General features: G+C 40.7%; 1 protein-coding gene and 1 non-coding gene across 2 annotated transcripts in view; one reads left to right on the top strand and one right to left on the bottom strand.

Annotated features, from left to right (window-relative positions):
- The first annotated feature begins 1604 nt into the window (after window positions 1-1604).
- LOC128589570 (U2 spliceosomal RNA) lies at window positions 1605-1789 on the top strand. Its single transcript, XR_008381108.1, has one exon. It is a non-coding gene; the product is annotated as a U2 spliceosomal RNA (small nuclear RNA).
- A 7274-nt stretch (window positions 1790-9063) lies between these two features.
- The window catches only part of LOC128587933 (uncharacterized), a 35522-nt gene continuing 20359 nt past the window's right edge, over window positions 9064-24226 (bottom strand). Inside the window, exons 5-8 of the mRNA XM_053594455.1 lie at window positions 23191-23301; window positions 17800-17906; window positions 12771-12861; window positions 9064-9392 (exon numbers count right to left, since the gene is read on the bottom strand). Coding sequence (XP_053450430.1) covers window positions 9276-9392; window positions 12771-12861; window positions 17800-17906; window positions 23191-23301 — 426 coding nt within the window. The 3' untranslated portion in view covers window positions 9064-9275. The remainder of the gene's footprint in view (window positions 9393-12770; window positions 12862-17799; window positions 17907-23190; window positions 23302-24226) is intronic.

The following is a 24226-nucleotide window of genomic DNA, read 5'->3' as shown; positions in this document are numbered from 1 at the left end:
CTGAATAGCTCTCAGACACCTAAGGGTAATTGTTCCCGAGCAAGGTAGCTAGCTCAGCGGTCAGTGTCTGGACAATAGATGAGCCAGGGCCAGAGACCTGGCCAGTTCTGGGCCCCGAGAAGTGGCACCCCAGATGGGACCCGACACTGTGGTGTCACAGCTCACAGCAACCTCAAACTCTTGGGCTTCAGCGATTCTCTTGCCTCAGCCTCCCAAGTAGCTGGGACTACAGGTGCCTGCCACAATGCCCGGCTATTTTTCCGTTGTAGTTGTCATTGTTGTTTGGCAGGCCTGGGCTGGATTCAAACCCACCAGCTCTGATGTATGTGACTGGCGTCCTAGCTGCTGAGCTACAGGCGCTGAGCCGAGCCAGACTATGTTATGTTCAACCTCAGTTGAAGCTTATAGAAATATAAATTCAGGGTGGCGCCTGTGGCTCAAGGAGTAGGGTGCCGGCCCCATATACCAAAAGGTGGTGGGTTCAAACCTGGCCCCAGCCAAAAACTGCAAAAAAGAAAGAAAAAAGAACAAGAAAAAGAAAATGCAGACAAGAAATATAAATTCATAGCTGTTACTATTAAATAATTTATATCTTTAAGAAACTACAAAAGTCCTGTGAGACATTAATTAGAAAAGACATGGATTTTTCAAACAATTCAATGCAAGTGTATATTTATCTAATTAACTACAACAAGATTAATTAAAAATTTAATTTCAGAAACTTTTGCTAAAAGCACATTCTAGGCCAAGAATAGTGGCTCCTCCCTATAATTCTAGCACTCTGGGAGGTCAATGCAGAAGGACGGCTTGAACTCTGGAGTCTGAGGTTGCTGCGAGGTAGGCTGACTGCATGGGACTCACAGAGCGAGACCTCAAAACCATTCCCCCTCCAAACCACAATCTATCTTGCCTTTTGTTTATTTATTTATTTTTTTTTGTAGAGACAGAGTCTCACTTTATGGCCCCTGGTAGAGTGCCATGGCATCACACAGCTCACAGCAACCTCCAACTCCTGGGCTTAAGCGATTCTCTTGCCTCAGCCTCCCGAGTAGCTGGGACTACAGGCGCCCGCCACAACACCCGGCTATCTTTTGGTTGCAGTTCGGCCGGGGCCGGGTTTGAACCTGTTACCCTCAGTATATGGGGCCGGCGCCTTACCGACTGAGCCACAGGTGCCGCCCTATCTTGCCTTTTTAATAAAGAAACTTCTGGGGCGGCACCTGTGGCTCAGTCGGTAAGGTGCCGGCCCCATATACCGAGGATGGCGGGTTCAAACCCGGCCCCGGCCAAATTGCAACCAAAAAATAGCCGGGCGTTGTGGCGGGCGCCTGTAGTCCCAGCTACTCGGGAGGCTGAGGCAAGAGAATCGCTTAAGCCCAGGAGTTGGAGGTTGCTGTGAGATGTGTGAGGCCACGGCACTCTACCGAGGGCCATAAAGTGAGGCTCTGTCTCTACAAAAAAATAAAAAAAAATAAAGAAACTTCTGGAGTTAGTCACATCCCTGAACATTTGACAAATTAGCACACAAAACCACAAATATGTGTGGACTAACACAACTCATCTGTAAAACAGGGAAAAAGTGAAGTTTACAAAGCAGTTTGGTTTTTGCTTCTCAGTCTTTAGATGAAGAACAAATGTTATATCTTCTTATCAATTTAATATCTGATATGTTATCTAATGGAAGGCAACTTATTAAACAGATACGTGGAGCAGGGAGGATCAGGAGCTGGTTCTGTCTATTGCAGAATCAACCTGGTACTGCACTAACTCCAGGAACGATGCACACACACGTTTTCTGGTATTTGAGATAACTGGTTTAGTTTTTTTTTTTTTTTTTTTGTAGAGACAGAGTCTCACTGTACCGCCCTCGGGTAGAGTGCCGTGGCGTCACACGGCTCACAGCAACCTCCAACTCCTGGGCTTAAGCGATTCTCTTGCCTCAGCCTCCGGAGTAGCTGGGACTACAGGCGCCCGCCACAACGCCCGGCTATTTTTTGGTGGCAGTTTGGCCGGGGCTGGGTTTGAACCCGCCACCCTCGGCATATGGGGCCGGCGCCCTACTCACTGAGCCACAGGCGCCGCCCTAACTGGTTTAGTTTTAAGAGCAATTGTGTTTTGCCTGAACTTGTAGAAGTTACAGTCGCTACAGTTATTTCAATCAATAATTTGGAATATGCTAGCCGGGCGTTGTGGCGGGCGCCTGTAGTCCCAGCTACTCGGGAGGCTGAGGCAAGAGAATCGCTTAAGCCCAGGAGTTGGAGGTTGCTGTGAGCTGTGTGAGGCCACGGCACTCTACCGAGGGCCATAAAGTGAGACTCTGTCTCTACAAAAAAAAAAAAAAAAAAGAATAATTTGGAATATGCAAGAGTTTACAGAAACTGTTAATTGAAACATCTATATTTGATTATTCTTCGTATATCATATGGAGATAAATTAGCTATTCTCAAGACCCCCTGTAGATGATAAGATCTGATAAATTATAATTGTTGGGATTTTTGTGCATGTTTTTAAATTAAGGAGGTTAAAATATTTTGGAAAAATAATTGTGCTGTATTAGGAAACCACATCCTTTGCGCTTTGTAACCATCCTACTTAGCCTGACAAAAGAGCAGAAGATGCTTTGTTCTTAGGTGATGGGTGGAGGATGATAATCATATCCTCACGCCTGGCACCCTTACATAATGACATTTCTGCTGTGCCTTTCTTTTGATCCGAGGTAACTTGTTGGGCTCATTGCATCTATTTGACTGACATGCTGACAAAACCTCCTAGATGATCAGGTTCTGATAAGCCTATCACAGAGGTTGTTCTGTTATGACCCCTTTATGAAAACTGTGTGTTTGACACTTTCCACACCTTTTGTTGGCCCAAAGGTGATTATTTTTCTGTTTGGAAAATATGAGATAAATCATCTGAGATGATTTGCTTTTTTAACACTCCCCGGGAAAGTATAACTTTTATACTTTTTCACTTTGAAAGTTTTCCTTTAAAAATAATTTCTTCTGAGTTTCTTTCTCTGTTCTGTCATTCTGCAACTTGTGCTGGAAAATGATGCTATTTATTTTTGGCTTCATCCGGGCACAGTGGCTCGGGCCTGTAATCCTAGTACTCTGGGAGGCTGAGGTGGGTTCAAGACCAGCCTGAGCAAGAGCAAGACCCTGACTCTAAAACAAACAAACAAACCAACAAAACTAGCCGCAGGCGCCTGTAGTCCCAGCTGCTCGGGAGGCTGAGGCAGGAGAATCGCGGACGCCCAAGAGCTGGAGGTTGCTGTGAGTCCTGTGAAGTCATGGCACTCTACCGAGGGCAGTAAAGTGAGACTCTGTCTCTACAAAAAAAAAAAACAAAACTAGCCAGGCGTTGTGGTGGGCATCTGTAGTCCTAGCTACTTAGGAGGCTGAGGCAAAAGGATTGCTCGAACCCAAAAGTTTGAGGTTGCTATGAGCTATGACTCCACGGCACTCTACCCAGGGTGACAAAGTAAGACTTTGCCTCAAAAAAACAAAAACAAAAATATATATATATAGAATACTTTTGGCTTCATTAAAGTACCAACTAACTGCTTAAAAGTTAAGCTTTCTGTTCAATGTCTCCCATACTTATAAGCAAATTCTTAAAATTTTGCTTAAGAGAAAAATTACAGCAGAGGGGTGCATTTTAAAAATGTTGCTAGTCCTGGGATCTAAGACTTGAAGCTGTACAGTAGAGTTATAATAAGTAATTAAAATAATTTTTTGCACATGTTTTCTAGAAGCCTTTGAGGTATTACCTAAGTTGTTTAATTATTAGCTAGTACAACATCTTGGCAAAGTGTCATGGTTGCATTTCTCATTTCTCAATTGTTCCTTTTAGACCTTTTTTCTTTTTAAGCTTCTCCCACCTGGTGAAATGATTCAAAAAATTCGAATGCAAAATATGTACTTATGCAACATTTGGATTTTCCATTTAACTAAGAAAATATTAAGAAGTTAAAAATTTATAGTATGGATTGCAAGAGGGACTTTACCTAACAATTGCAATCAGTGTAACCTGGCTTATTTGTACCCTCAATGAATCCCCAACAATAAAAAAAAAAAAAATTTATAGTATGACTTCTGCTACTACCCAGAATGGTTAACAGGGACCAGAATTAACCTCCCACCTAGGATAATTAAACAACTGGTCAAAATAGGTGAGCTAATTATTTTCATATATCAGATAGCAGGCAGTACAGGACAGAGGAATCTCAGAGAAAGGAATGAACAGAATGAGTCCTATGATAGCCTGTGGCTATAGGAGATTTTCCAGGCTTCAGCACAGCTTGGAAGACGAATCCAAACAGAGTTTGGCCACCTCTTCAAACTGAGGCAACAGATCGGGGAGGCAAAAATCAGAGGAGAGAGCTGCAGTAAAGAAGAGCTCTGAAGGGTTCTCTCCAAGTCTTCAGCTGAGCACTAGTTTGTATGCACCTGTGAGAAAAACTACCAAGGCTGGAAAAAGGATCACTGGAAAACAGCCAGGAGAATGAAACTTTGAGCTACACAGGGCCAGAAATATGGAGTTTACAGTCCAACCAGATAGAGTGGAAAAACTTCCTGAGGAGGAGGGAGTTTTGACATGGATATTGGCTCAGTAGTTGGGCCAAAATAAGCCCCCGGTTAAATGTTGTTACGGCTCCTCCTCACTCTCTCTTGCACTTTGGCCTTCTGCCCTGGGATGTCACAGTAAGAAGACCCACACCAGACATGGCCAAATGCTTGGTCTTGGACTTCCCAGCCTCCAAATGCAGAGGAATAAAGAAAAATGACCAAAATAGGGTAAGCCGGGAGACATAGAGCAGCATCTTTAAACTTATCGACCTAGAATTCTAGATCCAGAAAAAAATTACAAAAATGAAGGCAAGGTAAAGATATTTTCATGTACTTAAAGCTGAGAGCATTTATCACCAATACACCGAGTGCTTCTGAGGAGCACTCAGATAAACACTAGCACAATTGGGATTCGAGTTTGGGAAATACACTGCTCCCTATGGATAGGCATGACACTGAGTGCTGTATGTTTGTAATTATGCATGCTGCTAATAAATCCATTTTTCAAGGATAATTACTATTTTTATCTTATGTAATGTTCCCAATATATGCTACAGGTAGTACTGCATTAGAAATTTAGGTGCTTGGGCGGCGCCTGTGGCTCAAGGAGTAGGGCGCCGGTCCCATATGCCGGAGGTGGCGGGTTCAAACCTAGCCCTGGCCAAAAACCAAAAAAAAAAAAATAAAAAGAAATTTAGGTGCTTAAATATTATAATAATAAGTCAATAAATACCTTTAATTACCTATAGAATTATATTAATACCAACAAGTTATTTAAAAAAAATTTTGGTATATTTTTCTCCTCTTCTATTACTCTTTTTACAAAATCTCAAAAAATCTGCATAGCCTCCTGAAAACATCCAACAACTGTTAAGTCACAGCAGTTGACAGTAACTTAACTCTGTCTTCTTTTGGGTGAATAGCAAAGTAAGTGTTTAATGGCCTAGCAGGAATAAATGTGCATATGTAAATAAGAAATTATTGAAATTGAAGCATTGATTCTAATATTTAATATTATACCAGATCCTAAATATTAAACTTAGTAGTATCAATAACAAATATAGAATTCTAAACTTTTTATTTTTAGCATTTTGTTTATCTACTTACCAATAACTTTCTTTTAAAGGTTAGAATTGACAGCCACTGAAAATTCTGGTTTTTTTTTTTTTTGAGACAGTCTCATTATGTGACATCATGGCACATAATGCACATGGCCATGATGTCACAGCTCACAGCAACCTCAAACTCTTGGGCTTAAGCAATTCTCTTGCCCCAAGAGTTCTCTTCTCCCAAGTAGCCGGGACTATAGGCGCTGCCATAAGGCTCAGCTATTTTTGTTGTTGTTGTGATTGTTTAGCAGGCCCGGGCCAGGTTCAAACCCACCAGCCCTGTGCATCTGGCCAGCGCTTTAACCACTGAGCTACAGGCGCCAACCCTGTAAATTCTTTTTCATGATGATAAGTATGTTTCCTAAAACACTTTCAAAAGATAGATCTCCAAAAGTTACTACAATTCCATACTGTGGGTTAATTTATTAAAAAAAAAAAAAAAAATTAGGGCGGTGCCTGTGGCTCACTCAGTAAGGCGCCGGCCCCATATACCGAGGGTGGCGGGTTCAAACCTGGCCCCAGCCAAACTGCAACCAAAAAATAGCCGGGTGTTGTGGTGGGCGCCTGTAGTCCCAGCTACTCGGGAGGCTGAGGCAAGAGAATCGCTTGAGCCCAGGAGTTGGAGGTTGCTGTGAGCTGTGTGAGGCCACGGCACTCTACCAAGGGCCATAAAGTGAGACTCTGTCTCTACAAAAAAAAAAAAAAAAAAAAAAATTAAAGGTAAGTGTAGTGGCTCATGCCTATAATCCTATCCCTCTGGGAGGTTGAAGTAGGTGGATCACTGGAGTTCAGGAATTCGAGACCAGACTGAGCAAAAGTGAGAACCCCCTCCCCAAAAGTGAGAGGCCCATCTCTACTAAAAATAGAAAAACTAGCTGGGTGTGGCAGCAGCATGCCTGTAGGCACTGCTACTCAAGAGGCTGAGGCAAGAGGATCATTTGAGCCCAAAAGTTTGAGGTTGAAGTGAGCTATGACATCATGGCACTCTACCCATAGTGAGAAAGTGAGACTCTGTCTCAAAAAAAAAAAAAAAATCTAAATATAATACTAAATGTGAGATTACTACAACTAGTTTAGTGTTCGAGTTTTGATGTTCCATTTCATTCCCTTTTTGAAGAGAGTCTCACTCTAGCCCTGGGTAGAGTGCTATGGCGTCATAGCTCATAGCAACCTCAAACTCTTGGGCTCAAGCCATCCTCTTACTTTAGCTTCCCTGAGTAGCTGGGACTATAGGTGCCCACTACAATGCCCAGCTAGTTTTTCTATTTTTTAGTAGCGATTGGGTCTCACTCTTGCTCAGGCTGGTCTCAAACTCCTGAGCTCAGGTGATCTGCTTGCCTTGTCCTGCCAGAGTGCTAAGATTACAAGTGTGAGCCACCAAGCCCAGCCTACTTCATTCATTCATTTTTTTTTTTTTTAGAGAGTCTTTTTTTTTTTTTTTTGTTAAGACAGTCTTAGTGTACCGCCCTCGGTAGAGTGCTGTGGCGTCACACGGCTCACAGCAACCTCTAACTCTTGGGCTTACGCGATTGTCTTGCCTCAGCCTCCCAAGCAGCTGGGACTACAGGCGCCCGCCACAACGCCCAGCTATTTTTTTTTTTGTTGTTGCAGTTTTGGCCAGGGCTGGGTTTGAACCCGCCACCCTCGGCATATGGGGCCGGCGCCCTACTCACTGAGCCACAGGCGCCGCCCTAGAGACAGTCTTAATTCGTCACCCTCAGTAGAGTGCTGTAACATCTTAGCTCACAGCAAACTCAAACCCTTGGCTCAAGCGATTCTCTTGCCTCAGCCACCCAAGTAGCTGGGTCTATAAGCTCCTGCCACAATGCCCAGCTGTTTTTTAGAGATGGGGGGTCTCACACTTGCTCAGGCTGGTCTCGAACCTGAGCTCAGGCAATCCACCTGCCTCAGCCTCCCAAGTGCTAAGATTATAGGCGTTAGCCACTGTGCCCAGCCCTCCCATTTCATTCTTTAAAAAAAAGTTTTACTTTTCTTTCTAGAGACAGAGTCTTGCCCTGCTGTTCAGGTTGGAGTATAATCCTGATCAAGCAATCCTCCTGCTGCAGCCTGCTGAGTAGTTGGGACTACAGGTGCACACCACCACACCTGGGTAATTAAAACAAAAATGTTTTTTTTTTTGTAGAGACAGTCTCTTTCACCACCTTTGGTAGAGTGCCATGATGTCACAGGACTCACAGCAACCTCTAGCTCTTGGGCTTCCGCGATTCTCCTGCCTCAGCCTCCAGAGCAGCTGGGACTACAGGCGCCCGCCACAACGCCCGGCTATTTTTTGTTGCAGTTTGGGTTTGAATCCGCTACCCTAGGTATATGGGGCCAGCACACTACTCACTGAGCATAGGCGCTGCCCATTTTTAAAAATTTTTTTTGTAGTGGGGCGGCACCTGTGGCTCAAGGAGTAGGGCGCCGGTCCCATATGCCAGAGGTGGCGGGTTCAAACCCAGCCCCGGCCAAAAAAACCAAAAAAAAAAAAAAAAAAATTTTTTTTGTAGAAATGGCAGACTTACTATGTTGCTTAGGCTGGTCCTAAACTCCTGGCCTCCAGTGATCCTACTGCCTTGGCATCCCAAAGGCTGGGATTACAGGTGTAAGCCACCATGCCTAGTTGCTTTTTCTGGTTTTGAAAGAAGAGTTATTATTTAAAAAAAATGGAAAATATAGGAAAGCACACAAAGAAAAAAGTAATTATCTAGATATAATCTATGTATTTTGAAGGCTATCTTTGTAGTTTTTTTTTTTTTTTTGTAGAGACAGAGTCTCACTGTACCGTCCTCGGGTAGAGTGCCGTGGCGTCACACGGCTCACAGCAACCTCTAACTCTTGGGCTTACACGATTCTCTTGCCTCAGCCTCCCGAGCAGCTGGGACTACAGGCGCCCACCACAACGCCCGGCTATTTTTTTGTTGCAGGTTGGCCGGGGCTGGGTTTGAACCCGCCACCCTCGGCATATGGGGCCGGCGCCCTACTCACTGAGCCACAGGCGCCGCCCGTGTAGTTTTTTTTTTTTTGCAGTTTTTGGCTGAGGCTGAGTTTGAACCCGCCACCTCCGGCATATGGGGCTGGCGCCCTACTCCTTTGAGCCACAGGCGCTGCCCTGCAGTTTTGTTCTTTCCTAGAAACTGCAATTATTTTTTATTTTAGGTCTATGCTAGCCTCTTCAGAAAAAGCTGTATACAAATAACTTTATAGAATAGAGATAGAATAAGTGGGATACAATGTAATCTACCCTTCCCCTCTACCCTTCTGTCACGATAGAAGCTACTTCTAGTATTACTTTGTCCTATCTGGACTGGCATACAGAATCAGTGACTAAAGACAGACACATTTCTATTTTTAACAGAATAATTGAAACTGGAGAAAACAAAAAATTTTCAGATAAGTATTTTATTTATGTTAGTACACAAAACAATAAAATTGCATATATACATACACAACTATTTACAACGACATAGTCATATGTATAAAGACTAGAAGGGACTATACAGAAAGATATGTACTCAGATATTGGGGTTATATTTCCTTTCTATTATTTTATAATATACTCAACAAAACATTATGATGAAGTAGGACTATTTCAGTGCTAGAGAATCTTATACAAATGAATTTGTTCCAGAGCTTCTTTGTCAATATCCTCTTGTGAGTATATGTCATAGTTCAGTGGTATTTCTTCAACCCACAGGGATAACTGAACATTAGTCTAGAAAAAAAAGATTATAAACACACATGAAAATTGCAGAGTGATTCTATTCTCTGGAATGTCAAGCAATCTTCACTAAGTAAAAACTGAACATAACACATTTTTACTACAATTGGCAGAACAAAGTCTATGTAGTATCATGTGACTTCTCTGTCGTACTAAACAATAGATCTATGGATTCATAGATATACTCTGATTTTGGAATTTAAAAGAATATAGAAATTATAATACAAATTGAAGACCATGTACATTAAAAGTTATGTTGTTTTTTTTTTTTGTAGAGACAGAGTCTCACTTTATGGCCCTCGGTAGAGTGCCGTGGCCTCACACAGCTCACAGCAATCTCCAACTCCTGGGCTTAAGGGATTCTCTTGCCTCAGCCTCCCGAGTAGCTGGGACTACAGGCGCCTGCCACAACGCCCAGCTATTTTTTGGTTGCAGTTTGGCCGGGGCCGGGTTTGAACCCACCACCCTCGGTATATGGGGCCGGCGCCCTACCGACTGAGCCACAAATGAGTATGGAAAAGAGTGGGAGGTCACATCACTCATAGGGTGGAAATTTCACAGAGAGGGAGTGAAGGGGGGAAACTGGGAAGATCAGCACCTTTCTTTTTTTTTATGTGGTTTTTGGCCAGGGCTGGGTTTGAACCCGCCACCTCCGGCATATGGGACCGGTGCCCTACTCCTTGAGCCACAGGTGCTACCCCTGATCAGTACCTTCCTTTACTTATCTTTTACAAATTTCAGGATCATTTCCCTTGTTATAACAAGCATAAATACCTTTTATAATTTATTTTTTAATTTTTTTTTTGAGACAGAGTCTCACTATGTTGCCCTCAGTAGAGTAGAGTGTCATTTCAGCTCACAGCAACCTCCAACTCTTGGGCTTAAGCGATTCTCTTGCCTCAGCCTTACAAGCAGCTGGGACTATGGGCACTTGCCACAATGCCCAGCTATTAACTCGCCACCCTCAGTACATGTGGCTGGTGCCGCAACCACTGTGCTACCGGTGCTGAGACACCTTTTATAATTTAGAAAACAAGAATTTTTTAAAAAAGGTTTTATTGATGATTTTTTTTCCTTTTGAGATAGACTCTCACTCCAGCCCAGCCTGGAGTTCAGTGGCTTGTTCATAGCTCACAGCAACCACAAACTCCTAAGCTCAAATGATTCTCTTGCCTCAGTCTTCTGAGTAGCTGAGACTACAGGCATGCATCACCACACTTGACTAATTTTTAAATTTTTTGTAGTGATTCTCCTGTCTAGGCCTCCCAAAGTGCTAAGATTATAGGCATAAGCCACCACATCTGGCATCATTGCTTAATTTTTTGAAGGGAGAAACAGTTAGTTATGATGATAATATTCTGTATGAAGATGGCCAGGCACAGTGGCTCATGCCTGTAATCCTAGCACTCAGGGAGGCCAGTGCAGAAGGATCATTTGAGTTCAGAAGTTCAAGACCAGCCTGAGCAAAAGAGACCCTGTCTCTACTTAAAAAAGTAGAGACATAAAGCATCACAAGAATGGAGAAGCATGAATCCTATGTACTCAATTTTGATATGAGGACAATTAATGACAAGGTTATGGGGGGGGGAAGGAGAAAGAGGCACGGAGGGAGGGGGGTGGGGCCTTGGTGTGTGTCACACTTTATGGGGGCAAGACATGATTGCAAGAGGGACTTTACCTAACAATTGCAATCAGTGTAACCTGGCTTATTGTACCCTCAATGAATCCCCAACAATTAAAAAAAAAAAAAAAAATTAAGCTAAACACTTAAAAAACAACAACAATAACAACAACAACAACAACAACAACAACAAAAAAGTAGAGACAAAGTCTCTACTCTGTGCCCTGAGTAGAATGCTATGGCATCATAGCTGACAGCAACGTCTCTCAAGCTCTTGGGCTTGAGCAATCCTCTTGCCTCAGCCTCCCAAGTAGCTGGGACTATGGCATGTGCCCCTATGCTCAGCTGGTTTTTCTATTTTTAGTAGAGACAGGGGTCTCAGTCTTGCTTAGGCTGGTCTTGAGCTCGTGAACTGAAGCCAAGGCCAATCTTGCCTTGGCCTCCCAAATTGGTAAGATTATGGGTGTGAACCATTGTGCCTGGCCTCTACTAAAAACAGAAAAATTAGGCCAGGCGTGGTGGCTCACACCTATAATCCTAGGACTCTGGGAGGCCAAGGCAGGTGGATCGCCTGAGTGAGACCAGCCTGAGCCAGAGCGAGACCTCATCTCTAAAAATAGCCGATGTTATGGCAGGCACCTGTAGTCACAGCTACTTCAGAGGCTGAAGCAAGAAGGATCGCTTGAGTCCAAGAGTTGGAGGTTGCTGTGAGCTATGACACCATAGCACTCTACCAAGGGTGACAAAGTGAGACTGTTTCAGGAAAAAAAAAAAAAAAAAAAGAAAGAAAAATAAATTAGCTGGGCATGGTGGTGTATACCAGTAGTCCTAGCTACTTGGGAGGCTGAGGTGGGAGGATCTCTTGAACTGAGGAGTTTGAAGTTGCTGTTAGCTAGCGTGAGGCCATGGTAGTCTATCCCAGGTGACAGAGCAAGACTCTGTCTCAATTAACAAACAAACAAAAAAGGAATACAATAGTACCTTTCAGATAGGGATCTCAAAGAGCTTTTCAAATATAGTAGAACCTGTGTTAAGTTGACTACCCAAAGGACTGTTCCAAACTGGTCAACATACGCAGGTGGTCAATATAAGGAACTAGGTCTACTGTTCTGATATGTACATGTGGTGCATGTCCAGTCTATGAAAATTAGGTCAACTTAAGGAGGTGGTCAATGTAGGGAGGTAGTCAACTATGGAGGTTCTACTGTACTAATTAATTTTCATACAAGTGAATTTATTGGGTTGAATTTCATTATTAAATTTTGGCCTTATTTTATATAAAGAATCTAAGGAACACAGTGCCTTGTGCAAGATTTCAAATGGACTTAGAAGCCAAAAGTGCACATAGTATGTGGGCTCCAGTCTACTCACTAGAAGCCTTGAACAGTTCTAGGAGCCTTGAACAGTTCTCTTCCTTTTGTTTTAAGGGAAATTAATTAACAAAGTTAATATGTGGGTGTACTAAGCCTCTTGCAAACATTCAATAGTGTTTGTTGACCTAAAACTATAACTTTACAGTTGGAAAAAACTATGCAGAGACGCAAAGGAATCTATACCAAGATAAGATCACTATTTCAGAGTTCTTGAGGCCAGTGGAGAAATCAAAACCAGTGCTTAAGCCATAAAGTCTTGCTATTTTTCTATCAACTGTCACTATTTGCAGATAGAATATTTCTGTATTATAATAGTGATGAGGAAAAAAGGAGGGGGAATATTTAACAATAAAAATGTTGAATAAGAGGATTACATACCTGAAGACCTGAGAGAGACTCTTCAAGACTTGGTACTGTCACTAACAACGAACCTTGTTTCCTTACATTATGGCTAATGTATTCCCAGGCTCTATAACACAATAACATTAACAAGTGATACATTAAAACAACGAAATACTACTACACACCTATTAGAATGGCCAAAATACAGAACCCTGATAACACCAAATATTGGGAAAGATGCAGAACAATAGGAACTCTTTTTTTTTGAGACAGAGTCTCAAGCTGTTGCCCTGGGTACAGTGCTGTGCCATCACAGCTCACCTCAAACTCTTGGGCTTAAGCCATTCTCTTGCCTCAGCCTCCCAAGTAGCTGGGACTACAGGCACCCGCCACAACACCCAGCTATTTTTTGGTCACAGTTATTATTATTGTTCTAGCTGGCCTGGGCCAGGTTCAAACCCGCCAGCTTCGGTATATGTGGCCGGACCCCTACCCACTGGTCTATAGGCACTGCCAGGAACTGTTATTGTAATAATTGCTAGTGGGAATTCAAAATGGTACAGCTGCTTTGATAGTTTGGAGATTTCTTATAAAGTTAAACATACTCTTGGTATATTATCTAGCAATTGCACTCCTTTGCATTTATTCAATTAGTGAAAATTCATGTCCATACAAATATCAACAAATGGATATTTACAGCAACTTTATTAATAATTGTCAAAATGTGGAAGCAACCAAGAAATAGGTGAATGAACAGATAAACTGTAACACATCGGAATACTATTCAGCACTCAACAGAAATAAGCTATCAAGGCACGAAGGAACCTTAAATGTGTATAACTACGTGAAAGAAACCAATCTGAAAGGCTGCATATTTGTATGATTCCAACTATATGACATTCTGGAAAAGGCAAAACTATGGAGACATCAAAAAGATCAGTGGTTGCCAGGGCTGAACAGAGGCAGGAATGAACAAGCAGAGCACTGAGGAATTTTTAGACAGTGAAAATTTTATGTGTGATCCTTGCCATGGTAAGTTTTACCAGACACCTGGTAAATGAGGCTTTGTATAAAATGAGGATAACAAAAGAAATGTGGCATAGGTGATATGCAGAAATGCAGTTGGGCAAAAATATTTGCCTGCAGGAAATGGGACTGCAATAGCATACTAGAAATTGGTAAATTCTCTAGTTCCTGAGGGGTGATGGCAAAATTGTTAGGTTATAGCACAAGGAGATTAAAAAGACAGGGATTCATGTTACTACAAGGTATTCTGAATAAGGCCAAAACTCAGTTGTTAGAACCTATACACAAAGGTGGATCAGTAGGTAAAGCTCCTAAAATTCTTTATGAAGTATGTCAGAATTGGTTCTATACAGTGGAACAGGGCTGAGACATTTGGGAGTAGGTGGCGTCTAAAAGTTGTGGAGAAACGGTCTACAGAAACCAGAAACTATACAAGGACTGATAAGAGTGTAATGTGTAGATTAGATCCTTTTAAATAACACTGAGAGTGAAATGATACTTAATTTGGCTATCAGCAATATACAATGGAAGGACTTCTGGTACAACAACGCACTTGAGAAGTTTAAAGGGATTAGTCAGGTTTTTTTTTTGGAGACAGAATCTCATTTGTTGTCCTTCGTAGAGTTGCCCTGGCATCACAGCTCACAGCAACCTCAAACTCTTGGGCTCAAGTGATTCTCTTGTCTCAGCCTCACAAGTAGCTGGGACTACAGGTGCCTGTTGCAATGCCTGGCTATTTTTAGTTAACAGTATATTGCTCTTGCTCAGGCTGGTCTCAAACCTGTGCACTTGGGCAATCCACCAGCCTCAGCCTCCCAGGGTGCTAGGATGATCAGTCATCTATTTTTTTTTTTTGTAGAGACAGAGTCTCACTTTATCGCCCTTGGTAGAGTGCCGTGGTGTCACACAGCTCACAGCAACCTCCAAATCCTTGGCTTAGGCAATTCTCTTGACTCAGCCTCCCAAGTAGCTGGGACTACAGGCGCCCGCCACAACGCCCAGCTATTTTTTTTTGTTGTTGCAGTTTGGCCGGGGCTGGGCCTGAACCTGCCACCCTCGGCATATGGGGCCAGTGCCCTACCCGCTGAGCCACAGGCGCCACCCGATTAGTCATCTTTAGAGTATGATGGAATGTGGTGTGCATGTGTGTGTTAGAGGGCAGTGTCTGTTTGACCCGCTCTGTTCAACCTTTTGTGTAGACGTGAACTGGATTTCTATACCACGCATGAGTCTTGAGAGTACACCACACTATGAAGCAGCAATGATCACCCAATCCAGGGATGTGCATTTTTGCAGTTGGGCAGTAATATGGTTTCTACTTAATTTGGTTGCAGCAATGGCTATTGGGTCTACTAAGTTCTAGAGTAGCGGTTCTCAACCTGTGGGTTGCGACCCCTTTGGGGTTTGAATGACCCTTTTACAGGGGTTGCCTAAATACATCCTGCATATCAGATATTTACATTACGATTCATTAACTAGCAAAATTACAGTTATGAAGTAGCAAGGAAAATAATTTTATGGTAGGCGGTCACCACAACATAAGAAACTGTGTTAAAGGGTTGCGGCATTAGGAAGGTTGAGAACCACTGTTCTAGAGCTTATTAGGCAAAATGATACAAACGTTCTTTTTCTTAGGCTAGATACAAAATCACATGGCAGCGTTCAATAATAAATGGAATTGTACTTGGGCTGGAGCAATTTTGTTGTTTTGATGTGGTTCCTTAAAAGTCGTATTTTCTAAGTTTGTTCAATAAGAATAATGAAGCCCAGGCTTGGTGCCCACAGCACAGTGGTTACAACACTGGCCACATACACCCAGGCTGGCGGGTTTGAACCCAGCCTGGGCCAGCTAAACAACAATGACAACTGCAACAAAAAAATAGCCGGCGTTGTGGCGGGTGCCTGTAGTCCCAGCTACTTGGGAGGCTGAGGTAAGAGAATCACTTAAGCCCAAGAGTTTGAGGTTGCTGTGAACTGTGACACCACAGCACTCTATTGAGGGCTACCTCATGAGATTCTGTCTCAAAAAAAAAAAAAAGAATAATAAAGCCCAGTATATTGCCATGGTTGTGGGTTGTACATTGTTCATCATAGTTGTTGCTATTTTCGGTAAACTGTCATTTAATTAGTAGTATCTGTTTCACCTACTGAAAAAGCATACAGAAGGATTATATTTTAAACTAAAAATTACTCTACAAATCTGGGCTGTTACCCTGTCATGAGAGCTAACCTGAGTCTGAAGCCTGAGCCTTTCCTGAGTATACATTTTCTATTACTGTGATATATTTCAGATTTTTCTTATATATCAACTTCTATGGTAGTATCACCAGTTGTTTTCAGATTGTGATTAAGATTATGAGACTTTGGAAGTTAAATACTTATCATCTATTGTTTTCATTTACTACAAAATAGAACTAATATAGATAAATGATAAGTTTTGTCAAAATGATTCCAATATCAGAATGCTTTACTGTATCTTCTAAATTTACTTTGATATATCATTATTCATGATGAAGATCATTAATTACAAGAGGCTATAATCTATCTATATTTACAATTCATCATACTAGACTAATTTAGGAGAGATAGTTGAATTATACCATGTGGCAAATCTCTATTCAATGAATTCTGTAGAATTTGTGAATAAATATACCAACAAAGTTTTTTTTTTTTTTTTGTAGAGACAGAGTCTCACTTTATGGCCCTCGGTAGAGTGCCATGGCATCACACAGCTCACAGCAACCTCCAACTCCTGGGCTTAAGCGATTCTCTTGCCTCAGCCTCCCGAGTAGCTGGGACTACAGGCGCCCACCACAACGCCCGGCTATTTTCTGGTTGCAGTTTGGCCGGGGCCGGGTTTGAACCCGCCACCCTCGGCATATGGGGCCGGCGCCCTACCGACTGAGCCACAGACGCCACCCAACAAAGTTTTTTTTAAAAACCCAAATAAGTGCTGTGAGCTGTAATGCCACAGCACTCTACCCAGGGCGACAGCTTGAGGTTCTGTCTCAAAAAAAAAAAAACAAAAAACAAAAAACAAATAAGAACCAGCTCTGCCCCCTTGGGGGGATATGTACGTACTTGAGAAAGATAGAAAAGAATGTAGAGAAGGTAAAGTGGAGGAAGAGAGAGAATAGAGAGAAGGTAAAATGGTGGGGAGAGAATAAAGAGGTTAGCTATTCAGTATTCCACACAGTATTAATTATTTCTGGTCTATAACTACATGCATTTTTATTTCTCTGCAGTGGGAACCTTACTGATGCACGAATCCAAACATGTTAGTGTAACTCCCTGTCATGCACAGGGAAAGAAGCTTTCCTACATCTTGAGTACCCAAATGACATTATGAAAAAAAAGAAATCAGCAAGCCTAACTTCCCAAGATTAGCCTCTTAAACTACAGACTATAGGAGAATTTTCTTTTCTTTCTTTCTTTTTTTTTTTTTTAACAGGAGAATTTTCTAATCAGGACATCCTATCCAAGAACATACTATTGCTACCTTACAAACACTTTTAAAGTTTGAAACTAATTATTGTTTTCCAGGTTAATATTCTTACATTTATATTCATTTACAAGCTTTAGTTAATTCCCATTGTTTTGTGATAGGCTAGCAATATGATATGTTATTTAATAGAAAAGAAAACTGAAGCAAAAGAATAACTATAAAGATCCACTGGGAATTGATAATCTTCTTGTATTCCTCACTGCTAAGTATTTGGGTCATGAAATCATTTTGTATCAGTCAAAAATTATATACAACATTTTATAAAGTTAGACAATGAAAGTATGTTTTTATTTTTCTTTTATATATTTCCTCATTCATATAATCTCACAGTTGAGGTTATTCTTAAAAAGTTTAATAGGAAAACATTTTTGGTTTATTAATCTCTTTTCAAACCATGCTAGATATATATAATAAAAAAATTTTTGCTGGGAGTGGTGGCTCACGCCTGTAATCCTAGTACTCTGGGAGGCTGAGGCGAGTGGCTTTGTTGCAAAAAACAGACAAACAAATTTTTTGTTTTAATAAATAACGTACCTGGCCTGGTCTGCCTCATTAAGAAAATATTCAAAGACATTATTCATGATAACAACATCAGCATTTTGCAGAAGCAAACCCTGGGTACAGATGTCTGCATGAAGCACCTGAAGAAAAATTAGTTCATGTCAGGGAACAAGGTTATTACAACATACAAACAAAAACATACCAAGGGTCTACTGGCTGACTCCTGCTGTGAAGCAATATGAAAAATTAACACTTCTTAAAATGGGAGAAAGTCAGTCTAATACTGCTGCTTATAGGAGATACTAAATGTCTAGTAAAAGCCATGAAGTTGGGAAAATTCATCTGTTTTAATTATTTACTTAGTCATAATTATGCTCTTTTGACTTCTAGTTCATAGTTTTTTTCTACTATAATATTAGTTACAAGGGTCAAAGGACCTAAGTTCAAATTCTGGTTCTATCACCAACTAGGTGTGTACTCTTACATAGTCAATTTCTTCATCAATAAAAAGGAACAATATTGTCCTGATTCATAGAATCAAATGTGACCAGATAATAATTATAAAAGTAGGTTATAAATTACAAAATGTTAACTGGCCTCATCTAAGTCTTAGTCTAAACATTGTTTGAATTATTACCTACCCAAAAAAAGTAAACAAAACAATTTAAAAAATATACATAGGCCACATGCAGTGGCTTACGCCTATAATCTTAGCACAGTGAGAGGGTTGCTTGAGGCCAGTTTGAGACTAGCCTGGGCAACACAGGGGGACATTGTTTCTCCAACAACAAAAAAAAAATTAGCTAGGCATGGTAGCACACACTTGTAGTCCCACTTACTAGGAGGCTGAAGCAGGACTATCATTTGACCTCAGGAGGTTGCAATGAGCTGTAATAATGCCTCCACACTCTAGCCTGGGCAACAGAGTGAGACCCTATCTCAAAAAATAAAAAATAAAAAAAGAAAGGAAAAACAAAATGAAAACTATATACTTTGGGTAGCGCCTGTGGCCCAGAAGAGTAGGGCGCCGGACCCATATACGGGAGGTGGCGGGTTCAAACCCAGCCCTGGCCAAAAACTGCAAAAAAAAAAAACAAAAAACAAAAAACTATATACCTCAAAAAATTAACTTACATTACAGTAAGTCTTGTAGCCAATAGGCAGAACACCAAGAGGAAACATTTGCTTAAAAGCAAAAGAAATTTTATTTTAAAAAGAAGAGAAAGCTGGGCACAGTGGCTCACGCTTGTAATCTTAGTACTCTGGGAAGCCGAGGTGGGTGGATAACTTGAGCTCACAAGTTCAAGACCAGCTTGAGCAAAATTGAGACCCTGTCTCTACTAAAAATAGAAAAACTGAAGCAAGAGGATTGATTGAGCCTAAGAGTTGGAGGTTGCTAAGCTATGACACCACAGCACTCTACCAGGGTGACAGCTTGACACTCTCAAAAAAGAAAAAAAAAAAGATTAAAAAAATAAAAAGAGGGCGGCACCCGTGGCTCAAAGGGGTAGGGTGCTGGCCCCATATGCCGGAGGTGGCGGGTTCAAACCCAGCCCTAGCCAAAAACCGAAAAAAAAAAAAAAAGAAAGAGGAAGGGCGGCATCTGTGGCTCGGTAGGTAGGGTGCTGGCCCCATATACCAAGGGTGGCAGGTTTGAACCCGGCCCTGGTCAAACTGCAACCAAAAAAAATAAAATAAAATAAAAAAGGAGAAAAAAGATTTTACTTTGTTTCTTTTCAAATAAGCATTTGGTCTCATATAATATTCAGAATGTTATGTGATTTTCAAAAAAATTTTTCTTTGTTTAAAGTAAAAATGCTAAAATAATTTAAATTAAGATGGCCTGAGGCCTCTAAATACAGCCTTGACATATTCTTCAATACAAAGAAAAAAACCAGTCGCTTCAAGTTTTCTAGACATGTAGTTTAGACAAGAAATAGATATGTAAATTTACTGCCACATCACAGGTCTCACACAGTCCTCCCCTTTTCCTTTCCCATCTCTGTTTATTCTTTCCTCTCTATACCCTACCACTACACAGTGTAAAAAAGAATCAGGTGCGGCTCGGTGCCCATAGTTCAATGGTTAGGGTGCCGGCCACACACATCAGGGCTAGCAGGTTCAAATGGGCCTGCTAAACAATGACGACTACAACAACAACAAAATAGCCCAGCCTTCTGGCAGGCACCTATAGCCCCAGCTACTTGGGAGACTGAGGCAAGAGAATCACTTAAGTCCAAGCGTTTGAGAGTTTGAGGCTGCTGTGAGCTGTGACACCACAGCACTCTAACGAGGGCAACGTAGTGAGACTGTCTCAAAAAAAAAAAAAGAATCAGGTGGATCAATTATAGTGCCCTGGAGGCCCCAGGAAAACCTCAAAGAGTGGTTGTGGGAAAACTCTGGAATGCTGGTAATGCAGAGGCCACAAGGTAACCAAAATTAATTTAGCCATTTTTAATGTGTACCCACCTATGTGTAAGATACTGTGCAGGGATATATACTATGATGTATGAGACATAATATCTGCTCTCAAATATGTTATTTCTAGTAATGGGATGAACAAGTTAGGATAATAATTTCATACAAATACCATCAAAGGAATAAGCCAACACCAGGGATACAAACCAGGGAAAATTTACCTCTACCCTAGAGGAAAGAGAAGAAAGAGGAATTTAAACCCACTGGCCTTCCACATAACGATAGTAGATAAAACATATATACATGTACTTTTGTATATTACTGAAACCTCATTATAATGACAGTATCGGGTTTTTTTTTTTTTTAAAAAAGAGTGAGCCCGGGCGGCGCCTGTGGCTCAGTCGGTGGGGCGCCGGCCCCATATGCCGAGGGTGGCGGGTTCATACCCGGCCCCGGCTGAACTGCAAACCAAAAAAAAAATAGCTGGGCGTTGTGGCGGGTGCCTGTAGTCCCAGCTACTCGGGAGGCTGAGGCAAGAGAATCGCTTCAGCCCAGGAGTTGGAGGTTGCTGTGAGCTGTGTGATGCCATGGCACTCTACTGAGGGCGATAAAGTGAGACTCTGTCTCTACAAAAAAAAAAAAAAAGAAAAAAAAAAAAAGAGTGAGCCCATAAGGATGGGGAGAATAGGAAAAGAAACAACAGACATAAAAATTCATAAGTTAGGGGGAAAAAGAGGAGCTAATAAGGAAATTAGGAGACCTGAGAAAATTGATTTCCAAGCTAGAAATGCTGAAAGCTAAGACTCAAACCTTGGCTGGGCACCCATTACTCAGTGGTTAGGGTGCCAGCCGCATGCACTGGGGCTGGTGGGTTCGAAGCTAGCCTGGGCCTGCAAAAACAAAACAAACAAACAAAAAAATAGCTGAGGGTTGTGGCAGGTGCCCGTAGTCCCAGCTACGAGGGAGGCTCAGGCAAGAGAATCGCTTGAGCCAAAGAGTTTAAGGTTGCTATGAGCTATGATACCACAGCACTCTAACTGAGGGCGACAAAGTGACTCTGTCTCAATTACAAAAAAAAAAAATTGTACCCTCAATGAATCCCCAACAATAAAAATAAATAAATAAATAAAAATAAACAAATAAATAAAAAAGACTCAAACTTTATTTATACCACAGAATCTCCAAAAGGGCCATAATTGGTGGTCCTAGGTCAAAGAGTAGCAGTAATACTAAAAATAAGGGAATTTGCTACAAAGTCAGTTTAGGAAGCAGCCAGCCCCTTTTATACCTTTTTCCAACTCCAACAATAGAATAGAGTTTTACTCTCTAGAGAAGGTTAATTAAGATACCTTGCTAGATATATCTCAACTAATTAACTACCCAACAAGAGCACTTGCTAGCAAAGCCCACAGTTAACAATCCTCACTCAGGTGCTCAGAACTTCAGTTTTTTTGTTTCTCACTCTCAAGTATAAGCAGGCAACCAAGGATTTCTAGACTTTTTGAGGAAAGCTCTGGTTAAAAAAACCGAACAAAAAAGTAAAGAGTAAGCTTTGGAGGCTAGAGTTCAACTGGTACTATTAAAAAAAAAATAATCCTAGAATTGTTGATTTTAGGGCCCTTCAAAATCTATTTGTCTTTAGTTTCAAGGAAGGAAACTGTAAAGGGTTCCAATAGACAAAAAGCGGAATAAAACAGCTTTTTACCATACATAGAGCTGCTGATGGCCACAGAAACCACAAGCCAGGAAAGTAAGCCAAGCAAGTGGGTGGGTGTGTATCTGCATATTTTCTCTTGAAAAATAAGGGATAAAAATCTTTTCAAATGTAAATAAATGTGTATTTTCTACACCTTTACCATCTTCTTAAAAAAATAATTATTTGATAATCCATTTATAAGCTATGATCCTTACGAGTTCATAATACTGAATCTCTCTTTTCAATTAAATTGAAATTCCTGTTAGTTACATAATTCTTATTTTGTAAGAGCAGCATGTTATATTGTTTACTACATATGAGATAATGAATTTATTGTTGGGCAATGAGTTTACTCTGATCCTTTGCCTCTCCGATATGAGAGACAGAGAAAAGAAATAAGGGAGACAGGGAACAGGAGAGGAGGAGGGAATAAAGTAATTTCTTTCTATACAAAAAAGGGACGACTAGACCCTTAAACTTACTGAGGTATGTCTTTCAACATTAGATTGCCCTTAACATTAGAGATACTCAGTATTTCTCTGCATTGCCATCAGAGTGCAGGATTGTTAGTGAAATGATAACCATGACTACATTAACCACAAAATGGAAGATAAAGAATGGTGATCATTACTTAGCCCTTTTGCTTACTTTCAAAATTCAGAGTTTAAATACATTTCTAGCCAACCTCTAGAGATTCAAAAATGCTGCTATAAGAACCATTGCTGAGGGCGGTGCCTGTGACTCAAGGAGTAGGGCCCCGGTCCCATATGCCAGAGGTGGCGGATTCAAACCCAGCCCTGGCCAAAAACCACAAAAAAATAAAAAATAAACAAATAAAAGGAATCTCTTAAAAAAAAAAAAAAGAACCATTGCTGAGGGGGCAGTGCCTATGGCTCAGTGGGTAGGGTGCCAGCCTGGCCAAAAAAATAGCTGAGAGTTGTGGCGGGAGCCTGTAGTTCCAGCTAGCCGGGAGGCTGAGGCAAGAGAATCACCTAGGCTCAGGGGTTGGAGGTTGCTATGAGCTGTGACGCCATAGCACCCTACTGAGGGAGACGGAAAAAAAAAAAAACACCACAGCTGATATGAAGAAAATTAAGAAAAAAATTTTACTTTCTAATAAAATTAGGAAAGAGAAATATGAGTAGGATATAATTATAATAATTCAACTCTATTAATATTTTAAAAGATTAAGTCAACTTGATCTGTTAATACACAATGGCAACCAGAAAGAGATTTGAAAACATCACAAGAAGAGATTTGGCTAAGTTATATAATGATAACAAGAAAATATAAGATAATTTAAAAGATACCTGTATTCTGTCAGTGAACTGATATTTTTTAATGATCATTTCCTGCAACTGGCAAAAATCTCCATTCAATTCTACTCCATAGAGTTGTACTGCTGAACTGTAAAGATAACCCTAAAATAGAAAGATACGTAATGAAGCAAATAAATTAACTTCTACTTGAAATTTAAAAAGCCAAACTTAAAAAATTATAATTCAATACAGTAAAAATAAAATGAAAGATAAATAACATCATGTTGCTTATGTAAAACTTGCAACTTTCAGAACTTAAAAGATTCTTACTGATGAGGTCTTGATTGTAGTTCATTAATTCTCATTATTTACAATAGTTATATTTTTAAAGATAATTTTTTCCTGATAAAACTGGCTATTCAACAAAGTCAGAATGAGAAAATTCTGTTTAATATCCAACTTCTGTAATTTCTTGGGAAGTTACATCAGAGGAAGGCAAGGAGTTAAGCTATGGGGAATACAATGGAAAATCACGCACAATGTACCAGTACCTGGCCTGAGGTACTGTTTGGGTTAGGAATATCAGCCTGGTGATTTGTCAAAGATAATCAACCAGTTAGTTAACAAGGATAATCAATAATTGACTATATATTGTTATATTTCTATTTTTGGTTGCAGTAACAACAAAATAATAATTTGGAGGGAAAGACCAAATCATTTTTCTGAAGATCATTTAAAAGCAACTTATGTAAAAACCAAATTTATCTCTGTAGCTCACAGATTTTTAGAATATGTTTAATAGCGCATATGAGGCATTCAAAAAATTTTTATTGACTTAATTGGTGACTAATAGGAATAAAAATGACAGTATTTTAAAATTTGTCAATACTGATACTATGGGCATAAATATTTTAGCCTTATACTTTTTAAACAAATCAGAAAATTGACTAAGGTAGGCAAAGTATGGTAAATAATCATAATCTCTGACATTCTCCAAGTAAAAACTGTTCGATAAATTGTATATTTTCTATTATGGCTACCTTTCCTAATTACAGAATAAAGTCTGAACATTGAAAAATAAACTAAG

This window comes from Nycticebus coucang, chromosome 6, assembly GCF_027406575.1.
Source record: "Nycticebus coucang isolate mNycCou1 chromosome 6, mNycCou1.pri, whole genome shotgun sequence".
NCBI classification, from domain to species: domain Eukaryota; kingdom Metazoa; phylum Chordata; class Mammalia; order Primates; family Lorisidae; genus Nycticebus; species Nycticebus coucang.
This window is presented reverse-complemented; position numbering and strand designations above follow the sequence as displayed.